This window comes from Opisthorchis viverrini (assembly GCF_000715545.1).
Source record: "Opisthorchis viverrini unplaced genomic scaffold opera_v5_189, whole genome shotgun sequence".
Classification (NCBI taxonomy): Eukaryota; Metazoa; Platyhelminthes; class Trematoda; order Opisthorchiida; family Opisthorchiidae; genus Opisthorchis; species Opisthorchis viverrini.
The window spans coordinates 798,247-810,937 of record NW_008751836.1 but is presented as its reverse complement, the minus strand read 5'-3'; the positions used below and the strand labels follow the sequence as shown (position 1 = coordinate 810,937).

General features: G+C 45.4%; 2 protein-coding genes across 2 annotated transcripts in view; one reads left to right on the top strand and one right to left on the bottom strand.

The window, feature by feature from the left end:
* Positions 1–7,718: 7,718 nt before the first annotated feature.
* The window catches only part of T265_07657 (hypothetical protein), a gene marked incomplete at both ends in the record, with an annotated part of 6,160 nt that continues 1,187 nt past the window's right edge, over positions 7,719–12,691 (bottom strand). Inside the window, one exon of the mRNA XM_009173230.1 lies at positions 7,719–8,155. Coding sequence (XP_009171494.1) covers positions 8,011–8,155 — 145 coding nt within the window. The remainder of the gene's footprint in view (positions 8,156–12,691) is intronic.
* Positions 9,114–12,691, top strand: part of T265_07658 (hypothetical protein) — a gene marked incomplete at both ends in the record, with an annotated part of 17,205 nt that continues 13,627 nt past the window's right edge. Inside the window, 3 exons of the mRNA XM_009173231.1 lie at positions 9,114–9,223; positions 10,846–10,957; positions 12,404–12,477. Coding sequence (XP_009171495.1) covers positions 9,114–9,223; positions 10,846–10,957; positions 12,404–12,477 — 296 coding nt within the window. The remainder of the gene's footprint in view (positions 9,224–10,845; positions 10,958–12,403; positions 12,478–12,691) is intronic.

Below are 12,691 nucleotides of genomic sequence, written 5' to 3'. Positions count from 1 at the left end.
TATACCAATGAAACCATTAATGTCTAGCGGTGAACTCTTGGTGTTCGCACATATTCGATCTGTCAATGGTCCGGCGAGTCGCGCTGCGGTAACCACAAGTTCCTCGTAGCTTCGTGTGTCCCGTTATTATCCTGACACTTTCACCGTCTCAATAAACGATATGGGTGCTTTTTTCGAATCTGATGAGATGAAGGTCAGAAAGTTAGTCAGAAGCCGGGTGCAAACAATTCGAATTTCAAGTCCACTTTATCAGCACTTCCTTTTGCGCATTATCTACCCACTGTCACACCAGTTTGTAGATGTTTCGCGCGATAGATCTTTCGACCATTGAAGGTACTCCCATTCACCTAACTTCAAGTCGAGATTGAGAACGGAGGTAAACAAGACGGTGTCAGGAGTCGTTCATGTAGGTCGTCTTTGGTTCGATTACAATCACGCAATTTTTGTACTTCACAGGCACAGAATAACAGCCAAACTGGTTAATACTCTCGTGCGGATATTTCACTAACCGTTATTTTAAGAGAAGTGGGTGTTTGTGACCTCAGTTCAGCCCGAACACTACTGAAGTTTAAAAGCGATCCCGCATTGTTAGTTGCACTCGACTGTGGACATTACGTTTAATAGACTATTCATGCTACTAGTGAAAAGAAGAAGGCCTTCGCTACGGATTTAGTTATTGGAAAACACCAAATAAACAGTTTCAGACTACTGGACAGGAAAGCAAAAATCCTATCAGGAAGGTCAGCTTCCTGAAAGCAACCACTGAATGCCCGAAATCTACCGAGACTCTCAGCTCTGCTAGATGTTGACCAGACAGACAACGCCCCCTCAATATGCAGCGCGTCACAGCCTTGTATCAAACCCAGACAGCGCGAGTCAGCATTGATCAAGGTCAGACAACGCCTCCGCAATATGCAGCACGTCGCTGCCACGTACCAAAGCCAGACTGCGTGCGTCAACATTGGACGAAATTCAGACAGTGTCCTTCCAGTAAAAGGCTCGAGGCCGTTGTGCTTTTCGCACGTGCACGTACTCACGCTCTCGCACCCACTTTGTTGGAATATAGCGGTTGTGTTCCCTTCTGTGGGTCATTTGTCTCCGACACTAGGCACTGGAGCGGGTCAGCGGCAGATGCCTCAGACTGGCGAATCAGCAGATATAACAATTCCCATATGCATCTTATTTATAGAAACTGAATTCCTGCCTCCTTCTTAAACACGTCTTCCTGAACTCTCTTGGATATTAATTGACTATCACTCACATTTAAACGAGTGCTACAAAGCAATTCCACAAATTCCGTAATAAATCCCACTTTCCAACAGAAGAAAAGCGGAGTTACGAGAGAACATATTACTCGCGTACTCATCAGTAGTATCCACCGTCACACTAGTGCATAACAATTTTCTTTCATGAAGACAACAGTCAAGCGATAAGTGCGGAAGGATACGTAGGGAAAAATAAAAAAGAGGGAAGGCGAGTCACCAGTCGTTTTTCAGGCAGGAGAAATGATATTCAAGATTTGCTTGTGGCAACACAATGCGCAGCTTATCACACAGTATTACCTCCCGTCTTAGTTCCGAATGAGCAGAATTGAAAGCACCAGTTGAAACACTTGTCAAGAATACAAGTCCTACTCAGGAAGATCAAACCCACTGTTAGGTTCATACCCCTCAGCGTCCTCCACCAATTATTCTTTTCCATTTCAATAGGGATTGTCGTTCATCACGCTCGCGACACTGTGTTCAGTTGTTTGACTCGATTTCATTTTTTGTTTATAGCGCATTGCCATCGTCACAGTCAACTTGTTTAAATGTCTTCCAAGAGATAGATGATTATCAACCGAAACAGTCTGCCTAGTCCCCGGACACGTTATTTTGTAGCACTGTTAGGCAACAGAACACCGTCATTAGGGGGCGTACTACGAAGCAGTGCCTTTAATATTCCAAAGGCAGGATGAAACGATCGGTAAAAACCGCACTCACCTGCACACCATTTTTATCTTAAATTGGATCGGAGATGAATCAAGCGTTTATGGTATTCTTTGCCTGAATGTGACACAAAATCTGCCTCATGTTTCGTTCGGTACGATATTCGATAAAACCCTCAGAGGCTTGCCAAGAGCAGTTCGACAACCCACGACCGGTCCCGCCCTGTTTGGGGCTTATCAGGTGGACGCGGTCCAGAAGTCCCGTCTACCCTATTACTGTGTCTAACTTCGTCGCCTAGTGCCGGAAGAAAGACTTACGGACAAGGAACACAACAACCTAATTGCGAACAATAGAGTGTGCGAATGCAAAAGTACAGCTGTTTCAGCCTATTTAATTGAGGGCATTGTCTGACCTTGATCCAACGCTGTCCGCACTGTCTGGCTTTCATTCAGGGCTGTCTGGTCGGCCTCCCGGTATTCTGTGGTTACTTTCAGGACTAACGTTCCTGATAATTATGTCCTAATTGCATGAAATTGGTGTGCAAATGAGAGAAGCCGACGATGACTTGATTCTTCGACCTCGAATTCAGGGTCATAGACCCTCGACCACAAACCACGTTCGATAGAACGAATTGATAATTTACGTCCGAAACCGTTTGAATCCAAGAGAATAACCAAGGAAATCGATCGTTTGTCTGAGTGACCATCATCACAACCCGAACCACTAGTTCACTTTCGGTTACGTACAAAAAACTCGAGAAAGCCCCGTGTCAACGTCTACTGTTGCTATACGGAAGAAAACTACCTGGCTTACCTGAGTATTATCGATATGGTGTTTCCATCCAACCGGCGCAACACTTCAGAGACACCGATGGTTGAACATAGTCTCCGCAGCAATTAACGGACAGTTTGCAGTGTCGAATCATTGAGCTGACTTAACTTCAGCGTTCATCGTTCTGTTCAGCCGCCAGAAATCACATGCTCCAAGGCTGTTGTGATAACTGGCTTCATCCTATTTCTGAAAGGAACTCGGTTTAACTCATATGTTACCTAGGACCAAGCACGCATTCCGCTTACAACGTTGCTGAAAATTCTTCGGCAGCCCATGACTGGTTTCGCCCTTCTTGGGGCTCATCAGGAATAGCATATACGATATATTGAGCTGAGTCACCCGTGAAAACCAACTCGATTTGCAAATGATGGTATTTGTCAAAATCTGTCTGTCCAATTCGGGTTCAGGTAGAGTATACGGTTGACGGAATCTCGGGGATCTGATGAATCCTAAGATGGGCAAAACCAGTCGTCGGCTGTTGAAGAGCTTTCAGCGTAACGTATGTTCTCACTTTTTCCGCTGATCACCCATATTCATCATTCCAATACTTTCGACATTTTTAAGAGATAAAACTGTAGTCAGTTACACAGGGACGTCCACTCATTCAGGATACTGAACTTTTTCCAGATTGTTGCGTATGGCAATCTCGAGGCTCGAACCAAGGATCACGCATTTCTCAGTTAAGCGTCCCGTGGGAAGAACGCCAACCTCCTGTATCCCAGTAAATCAGCCAACAAGTTGATGAAACAATTTTTGTCCAAGTGATGCCTCAAAACAAAGGGTGCAAGGTCATGTGGGAGTTGCGTATTTTCACACAGCCATGCAAGACGGTGCGGACACACATGAATTCTTCGCACAACCTCCTTATCCATAGTCGATTAAACTGTAGCAAAGGAAACCACAGTACCCTGACAGACTGAGCACCTAGCTGCCCAATTATTGAGTCTCACATGGAAGTGAGGTTGACGAACGGCAGAAAACAGGTAAGCTAGCGTCTGCTGCACTACAGAAGACCGTTCATATAGGAAGACGTAAAACTCTACCATAGACTACCCGAACTCGATTTTACCGATTCTGTGAATGGCGATCCGCAACAGAAGGAGCACTGTTCACCAATCATTTATTGCGTTGACTTCAATCGGTGTCCAGTTACATCATCTGAGGTTCGCTTGAGTGTGAAAGACAAACAAGCTGACGAGGCTCGCATTCGTTCGACCATTAATAACCTCGATGGTTTTAAGCCCACCGAATCTGCTTATTCTTTCCACCAAGTGGAAAAAATGGCCCCATTTCTCCTAGGTTAGACGTCGACCCCTGATCAACATCTGTCAAGCAGAAACAGAACTGCTTACGCTATAAAAGTACACGTTATTGTCGCAAGACAGAACGAGTACCTTCGGCCAACCGGAACTTTGTCATTTTTCTTGTTCGTCTTTCGTCTGAAGGCACGAAAAAACCGTGTTCAGATGCTGAAAAGCATCCAGCAAATTACAGTGACTCTTTTTCAATTAAATAAGAGAAATAAATGGTTAACCGAATTTCAGTTGCCAACATTTTGGTCGTCCCAACAACGACAGCTACTCTTCGAATTTAAACTGCATTTGGAGTTTTCTGGTTGAGCTTAAAGTAACACTTCTGTTTATATCAGGAAGGTCAGATTCCTGGAAGTAACCCCAGAACTCCCGGATCCTACTGAGACCCTAAAACCCCACCAAAATCTCAGTAGGGAAGCTGGTAAGAATCCAGGTCAGTCAATCATTCAATCAGCTCAACGAAGCCGATAAATGCTCAGGCACGCCACAGATGCACGACCGAATCTGATCAGCGTTCAGGCACACCATAGAAACTTGATCGATGTTGATGGAAGTTCACTGAAAGCCCATCGGACAGCCTGGATCAGTGTCAAAAAGCGCTCTTTAAATAAGGCCCGCACTCGCTTGTTGTAATAAAGCTGTTGTGTTCCTTGTTGGGAGTTCTTTTTCTGGCACCGGACACTGGAGCGAGAACAGCAGTCAGATAATAGATTGGTGGCGGTTGGACTCACGGAAAGATGACAACTGCTAAAGCGTCGGAAGTAATTCTGCTGCAACAAAATCAGTTTGAAGCGGCGCAATTGCGTTTGGTGGAAACATTGACGCAGCAACTTAAAATTCGACCGCCAAATTCCGCTCCTTCATGCAAATTCAGTCGACTCGATCACCAATAGCATCAGGGAGTTCCATTATGACCCTGATGCCGGTGTAACCTTCGATTCGACGTTCATACGTCATGAAGATATTTTCAAAGTCAAACTGAAGCACAAGGATGGTGCCTGGAGAGTACGCTTGTTGCTCAGAAAGCTCGGCACAACGGAAGACACACGGCATTCCAACTTCATCCTGCCTAAGAACACGCAAGATCTCAGTTTTGACAAAAGCGTGCAGCAACTTCCAATGATTTTCGGTGAGCGTTCGTCCTTGTTTAATATTCGCTGCCAATGTACGAAACATGTGAGAAAAGAATCCGAAGACTACATAATTCATACCGATAGAGTCAACCTTGAATGCGAACAATTCAAGTTATCCACCATAGCGGAAGACCAGTTCAAATGTCTTATTTTCATATGTGGTCTTCAGTCGCATTCAGACAGTGATATCAGAGCGAGATTATTGAACAAGATTGAACAAACTGCAGAAATAACGCTGCATCCATTACTCATGAGTGCCAGCGCCTCTTGAATGCTAAACACGACACGTTCATGTTGGAGAGACCATTATCCAACCCTACTTCCAATATTGCCAAAACAATATCGAGGCAACCTCTCGTGGTGGCGAATATAAACGGAGCAAAGCCCCCGTCACAAGCTGGCAATGCGGCGAGTGGCATTTCGGGCTATTGTGTCCCTAGAAAAAGCACAGTTCACCACTGAATTAAGCAATAGTTCAACCAGTACCTCCCCTTCACCCCAGAGACCTGCAATCGCAAGGCTCTTGATTCATGCCACCCGCAGTTCCAAAGGGAACTGTCCTTTCTGCCGTTGGATTGACGAAGGTTGGCAGTTTATTGTTGCATCTTGACTGTACATGATAGTCACTGACAGCTACCAATCGCTTCATTAGCGAGCTTGAATCGGGTTCGCCAATTAGGCCCGTCTGTGCGCGTCCACCGTCAACTAGGCATTCTGTCTGTTCCTGCTCGATCGGTTTGTATAGGCTACACGCCTGAGAGAACCGGATGCAACGTGAAGGCCTGACCGTCAGACTTACCACAGCTGCGCGTTGTCACATCCGGAGACACACCCACAAACCCAGGGGTGAAGCTACGTCTACGGTCCTCCATACCGTATCGGTTGCCCCAGACGCAGACGCCCATGGTGTACATTAATGCGAGGGGCGAGATGACCGAAGTGGTTAGAGCGCGAATTTACTGACCGTAAGGTCCATGGTTCGAACCCGACCTCTGCCTCTCGACTTCCCCTGTCTAGGCTTGGGCAACCGGCAGTATCCCAGCCCTCGTACTTCCTTCGGGTGGCATGGCAGCTAGGAACCAAAGTGGTGCTACAGCTGAACGATTTTTTTCACATCCATGCGAAAGTGCGATGTGAAGGTGGAATGATTGGAAAGCTGAAGAAAACGCTCAAGTTATGAAGACGCAGCGGAACCACAGTGGAACAAAACTGGTTAAGTTCTGAAAACCGGAAGTTACGGCTCTCCGACCAGGCTATCCTGTGGGTACACCAACAATCAACCATACCCATCGGCAAAGACAGTCTCCTGTCCAACAAGATCCCAAGATCACGAGAACCGCTGAACAGAATAGGTAGTTTCTTTAGTGAAATGCACTCATTGCAAACAAAACTCGGGGACGGTGCCTACCTGGTGAGCCCCAAGAAGGACGAAACCAGTCGTGCGCTATCGATGGATTTTCAGCAACCTTATGTGTGGTGCATTACGTATATATAGGTAGTTTCTTTATTTGAAAAGATAGCGATGACACCCGAAATCAATACATTGCGTGAGTGTGAGACAACAGGACATGCAGCTCAATGGTGCATGCATTTGGCTTGCAGCAGCGCAAACAACATGAGATTACTGAGGTCTAGCCCTTAAAACACAAACGAAAGACAATAAGCCAAACACTTTCACTAGTATGGGAATTAGGTTTTGGCGAGAGAATTAACTGAATTCAGCCAAATCTCTCGTTTATGAAGAAAATAAGAACTGAGAGCCAGCACAACAAAAAAGCGTTGACAGAATCAACGTCGAACGAATTAGTAATAATAAAAGTAATCGTTCAGCTGTTAAACTCCTTCGGTACCCAGCTGCCATGCTACCCGAAGGAAGCACGAGGACTGGAATACTGCCAGTTTCCCTAAGCCTAGACGGTGGAATTCAAGAGGCAGAGGTCGGGTTCGAACCACAGACCTTCAGGTCAGTAAATCCGAGCTGTAGCGATTGAGCCATTTTGCCCCGAATGAATTAGTATCTGACGTATATTTGATCATCCATTGTGCGAACCGCTGGACAACTTTGTCGTACTATTTTTGGCAAAAGGTCGCCAGTATTTGGTGCCCGCAATATGTTGCTCCGGAGTGCATGGAGCACAACTGAAGAGAACCAAATTCACTTCATAGGAATCAGCTCATAATCCAGTTTGCGGGCTTTCACTGAGCCAACTAGTCAGCTTGCTCGAACCGTCCTCAACCAATCAATCGAACTGAACACCGTTAAAGATCCCGTTCACAAGACAGATTCACACGTTCTTGTTAGACGTCTCACTGCCGCGATTGACTATCCTTAGCTAAGAATGTTGTGAGTTGATTATAAGTTCAGAAACTCCACCGCGTTGGCGAACGGATCCAATGCAATCAAGTGGAGGGCGTGTGAAGTATGAGGCAATACTCTCAGATAGCGAACACATAATAATTTAATACCGTTCGGTCCCGTACAGAACGCATGGCTATCCATCGAGTACCCCTGTAACACACCTAGGTCTATGCCGTCTCAAGAAAGTACCGTTTTTGAACCTTTGACCAAAGGTGTTGACTGATCAGCTCTTAGATGTCAGTAGCACACAATTGGACAGCACCTTCTGAATTCATTATCTGGAGTGGAGTCCAAACGAAGGGGCGTATTTACAATAGAAAAAAATTTAGGAAACTGGCTTGTGAAGTGCTGAGTAGGGAAGGGGGTAAAGTTTACATGGGAGGTGCAGAAATCAGCTGTAAATTTATCGTCAGTCACGAATGCAGATATGTTTGCAAAACGGTGGGCTAACTGTGCGGCAGTTGACTTTGCAGCCTTTTCAGCTTTTCCGTCCAATAAATCTTCTTCATTTCGAGTATTTCAAGTTGTTTCCGGCAAATTTGCATCTGTAACTGAGAGTTTTGTGTGAATTTTTCCAACTCATCCGAACATCTGTAGGAACGAATAAGAGTGAGATGGAATTGTTATTCCAAAATAGTATATAAACAGTCCAAAAAACAACAATTGGATCGGTTTCTTTAATGTGCAGCGTAATTTTGCTACCGATAGGTTATAAACATCTACCGTGCCCATTTGATTGATAAAAACACGACCTACGTAAAAGTTACACTGATCACACCAGAACCCCACCAACCATTTTGAAAATGCACCTTTATGTGTACGTCAAACAGGTTAGGTGTCAAACACTACGGTAACTCTGATTGACAACGATTTGATCGTTTCAAGTACAGGAAGTATGCACGTATGAAATGAGTGTGCTAGTCCAGAAGGGGTTATGTTACATGACGCCTGTTACGGCGCATGAGCATAACTCAGTCATTTGCTACGATCGTGATGGCCCACTGATCTGTCTGCCATCTATAAGTGAATTGTGCCCATGAGGTATCTACTCGCCACATTGCTGATATGATCACAAACAGTTTCCGTGTAACCAAAGTGGTGAGCTCACTTGTTCACAAATCGGCTGTTAATCGCCGAACCGCCAAAAGCCAGATCGCCCCGAAATGAACAAATCGTCATGTTGGCCTGAACCTAATCTTCCACGAGATCTATGAAGTGATCTACTGTAGCAAACATTTCAAACTATAACCGCCAGACCTAGCAGAGGGAAGTGTCCCTCGCTTTTACGAGCCGGAATTGTGGACACGAATTTTATTCGCAGCGCAGTGGTTGGACTAGTGAGCATCGCAAGGTCACTTGCGGCATGAACCGCTGGATTGTTGATAAGTAACCGTGAGGGACGTTTATCGCGCTTGAGGAATCCAATTCGTTCAGTTCAATGAAATAAAATATTAATTTATTAAGAAAACCTTATTGTGAACTTTTCATTCGTTGATCAAACGTGCTTGATTGCGATCGGTCCATCTTCTGCTTGGCTCGGTAGCGTCCTATGGGGATTGTGGCCGATCGTGACTGTCAGGGCGCTCCCAGACAGAAGAAAAAGCACATGTGCAGAGTGACTCATCCCCAAGGTCACCATCGGCTCGACATGTCCGGAAAGTAGGTGAGTTGGCGGCTCCCACCAAACACGGCTTAGCAACAGACGACCAGCGTAGTGGGCCTGAGAATGTTCACGACCGGAACACCACCATTGGCTGTACGGAGCGAACAAGTGAACGATCATATTTGGTCAATTAGTCATCCTATATATTACGCAAATGCTCTGTATGTTTTGTCCTGGCAATACAGCCGTGTCCCCAGTTCTCTGTCTTCTCCCTATCGCGTAGTCTGGCAGGCTCAGTGCAGGCGTAACCCCATAGCTCGGCCACACCGCACGATACAACAGTGACCTATTGAGATCGACGGGAATTATTGGACTGAATAGGTCAAACGGGCATTCGATCATCGCTTGGAGAACTTTTTTCACTTTCACAGTCATTTTGTCAGTTGCATGTCAGCCGTTTTTGCAATATTCTGGAAATCGCTACACCATAGCTGACACATATAAACTCTTTTTCCACTTCCTTGTTGCTGTAGGTCAGACTCTTCGCGTCAATTGGGCTTCATGAAGGCATTTGCTGCGCCCTTTACACAAATGGTTGGTAGATTTTTGCGACGAACTGGAATCGGTTCAACATCAATGAAAAAAATGCATTGTTACTTCAGCACCTAGTTGCCGCTAACTGTCTGGAATGATAAATGGCAAAGACTCAAGGAGCATTGAACACAGATCTACCATCCGACTTCAGTATTTTCTGGAGCAAGCTGGGTTGAGGTCAAGACACAATCTGTATGAGTAGATGGAGGGAAATAGAGACGATACGTCATGTGGAATGTGCCACGTACCAATGTGCTGGTGAGCTATTATGGATTTTTTTAAAGTCAAAATACAACATGGTGGAATAAGATGTCGTGATCGGACGTTTCAGTTGTTATGGCCTCCCTTTGTCATCGGCGCTTCAGCACGCAAATGCCTGTGAATCCAATCCTCATTGAGGACTGGTAGCATATGGCTGCTTCGGCTACGATAAAAAAGTCGCCGGGCTACTCAGAACGCCGCATTAGACCAGATAACCCGTCACAGTTTTAGGAGGGACTGATAAACAGCCGGTTGGCAACTGCAGCTGGACAGTGATTCACTTTGACACAAGAAAATTCGTCACGCCAGGAAAGTAGGTTTTCAGCTTGACCAACTTACAAGGCAGACTTATAAGGCGACATCTATTCTTAACTTTATTTCTGAATCACGGTTGGATGATGGGTATAAGGTTTGGATCTCCGCAGTACTACCAAATAAATCGACAATTATATGGGCTCTTTTAAAAAGCACGGTATCCAGGCTTCTTGAATCCACCAAAATAGACTGTTCCTGAAACTCATTACTGTTGGTCACTTTGTTGATTAACGTTTGGTAAAACTAATGAGCTAGGCAACTGTAATGAACCAGTGCCAGCTCATACCTCTCCTCATTACAAGTCGCTTCTCCACACCGAGAACTGAGGGACCAATTAAGGAAGTACCAAGAGAGAAAACCTCTAAACTAGCAAGTACATCTGCCAAAAAGGGTGATTTTTCGCCGAGAATCGTTGTTAGGCCCTTCAGAAAAGACTACTAACGGAATGACCAGTACAAATACCAAGTATTCTACTTCCGGTTGAACCCATTCAGTTTTCCTCATGCAGCTTTAAATCCGACAGTTTGTGCAGTCAACCTACGTGGTTGTTTTGTGCGCAGGAGTACGAGCTCTCCCATGCAGTAACAGTCACAATGCGTCGCGTCGAGGTTTCAGTTGCGGTAAGTATACCTGCCCTATTCCACAACATTGAAACCATGCCTCCACTGGGCTTGTACAACCTGTTTCGTTTTGGGAACCAAAATCGTCTCGGCGGATACAAACTGCAAGGTAGGGAGGAACTGCAGCGCTAGTCCCGATTGTAATACCATCATGCTTGGGCTTCAGTGAGTTTACACTGGGTCAACCCCCGCCCCAGCAACTCCGGCTCTGCACAAGCCACTTGTTGCCATAATTATGCGAAGGCGTCTAGTGGTCCAATCACTGTTGACAAGTACATCCGTATTGGTGCGCAGTGAAACCAAACTGTGCTTTGGGTAGAAAAAATGTACACCTCTGTGCGTCGTCAAAATCACTGTACTGAGCTATTACGAGCCCTGAACTTTGCGATTAGGATCCCCGTACCAATATGCCGTAGCGACCGAAAGCTATTCGCGGTCATCGCGGCGTTTAACCATCCTGTCCTGGAGACTGCGAACACCTACCTCACGGGACCACAACTACCTGGTTTTTTCAAGGCCTGGTGGAGGGGGTACTGGATATACAAATGAAGTAAAACAAGCGCCCTGATAACAACAAACAGAATCGTAGGATCGCAAAATATAATCACGCCAGTCATGCAAAAACTATCGTTTAAAAACTGTAGATCATGGTCAAAGGGCTGTTAATTGCGGTTCATTGAAAAAACTGTCACGTAGATCAATGTGAACCATCATAAACGCGGCTGGTTAAAAAAATGGTCTATTCGAAGGCTACAATACGTTATATATTTAAAAATACGTTTTTTGCAAAAGTTGTGACCGCGTCGAAATGCTGGTAGATGGGATGCGCTTACTCGTTGTTGAACTGATGGCTTTTGTCCCGTTCGCTGGGCTTGGCAATAAACTTGACACCTAAATCATCGTTCGTGTTTGGACAATTAAGTGTCCAAACCACAAGCCGACAGGTCACGGGTTCGACGTTAGCTGGAGTTTTGTTCGATGCCTACTGCTGATCATTCCAACTAAGGATGAAACAGCTATGCAGTGCTCCTCGACTTTCCAGTATACACTGACTTCACATACAGGAAGAAATATCCATTGAAAATTAAAAGAGGTCTCACACTATCAACATAGAAGAGATTCATACCCAAATACCGCATCCAATTTCCGCACCATCAAACTACATCACATCCAACCCACCTAAGTCATTCCCTTCGTCATCCCATTCTCAGGCTTTACCTTTTTATTGTATCGATAACTGCTACACATTTATCTTGGCTCACCCTCTTTGATCTGACAATTTCCAGTAACTTATCCTGATTAACACACTTAGTCAGTCAATGGATACCTTGGCTCCATCTGGTGCGTAATGCTGGCCACCATTCCATCCTACTCCCACAAGACTTGACATTTGCGTAGATGAGTGGCATTGGCTCCATTTTTATTCTGCGGTCCTTTTTCCCTCAGATTAAGACCAGGCACAAGCGCAAACCGCACTTGAGCGTTGTTCGGATCCGGACGTGGATGCTTAATCACCGCCGGTGCGCACAATGAGTAAAATAATCCAGGCGATTCAGCTCGTTGGATGATCGTCTTCGGTGGACAGCTGTCTAATATTCCACATCCCAAAACACAGCTGAAATTCTTTATCTAGATCCTATTCTGTGTATGGGCTAGATGACTCAATGGTTAGAGCGCGAATTTACTGACCGGAAGGTCCGTGGTTCGAACCCGACCTCTGCTTCTCGACTTCCT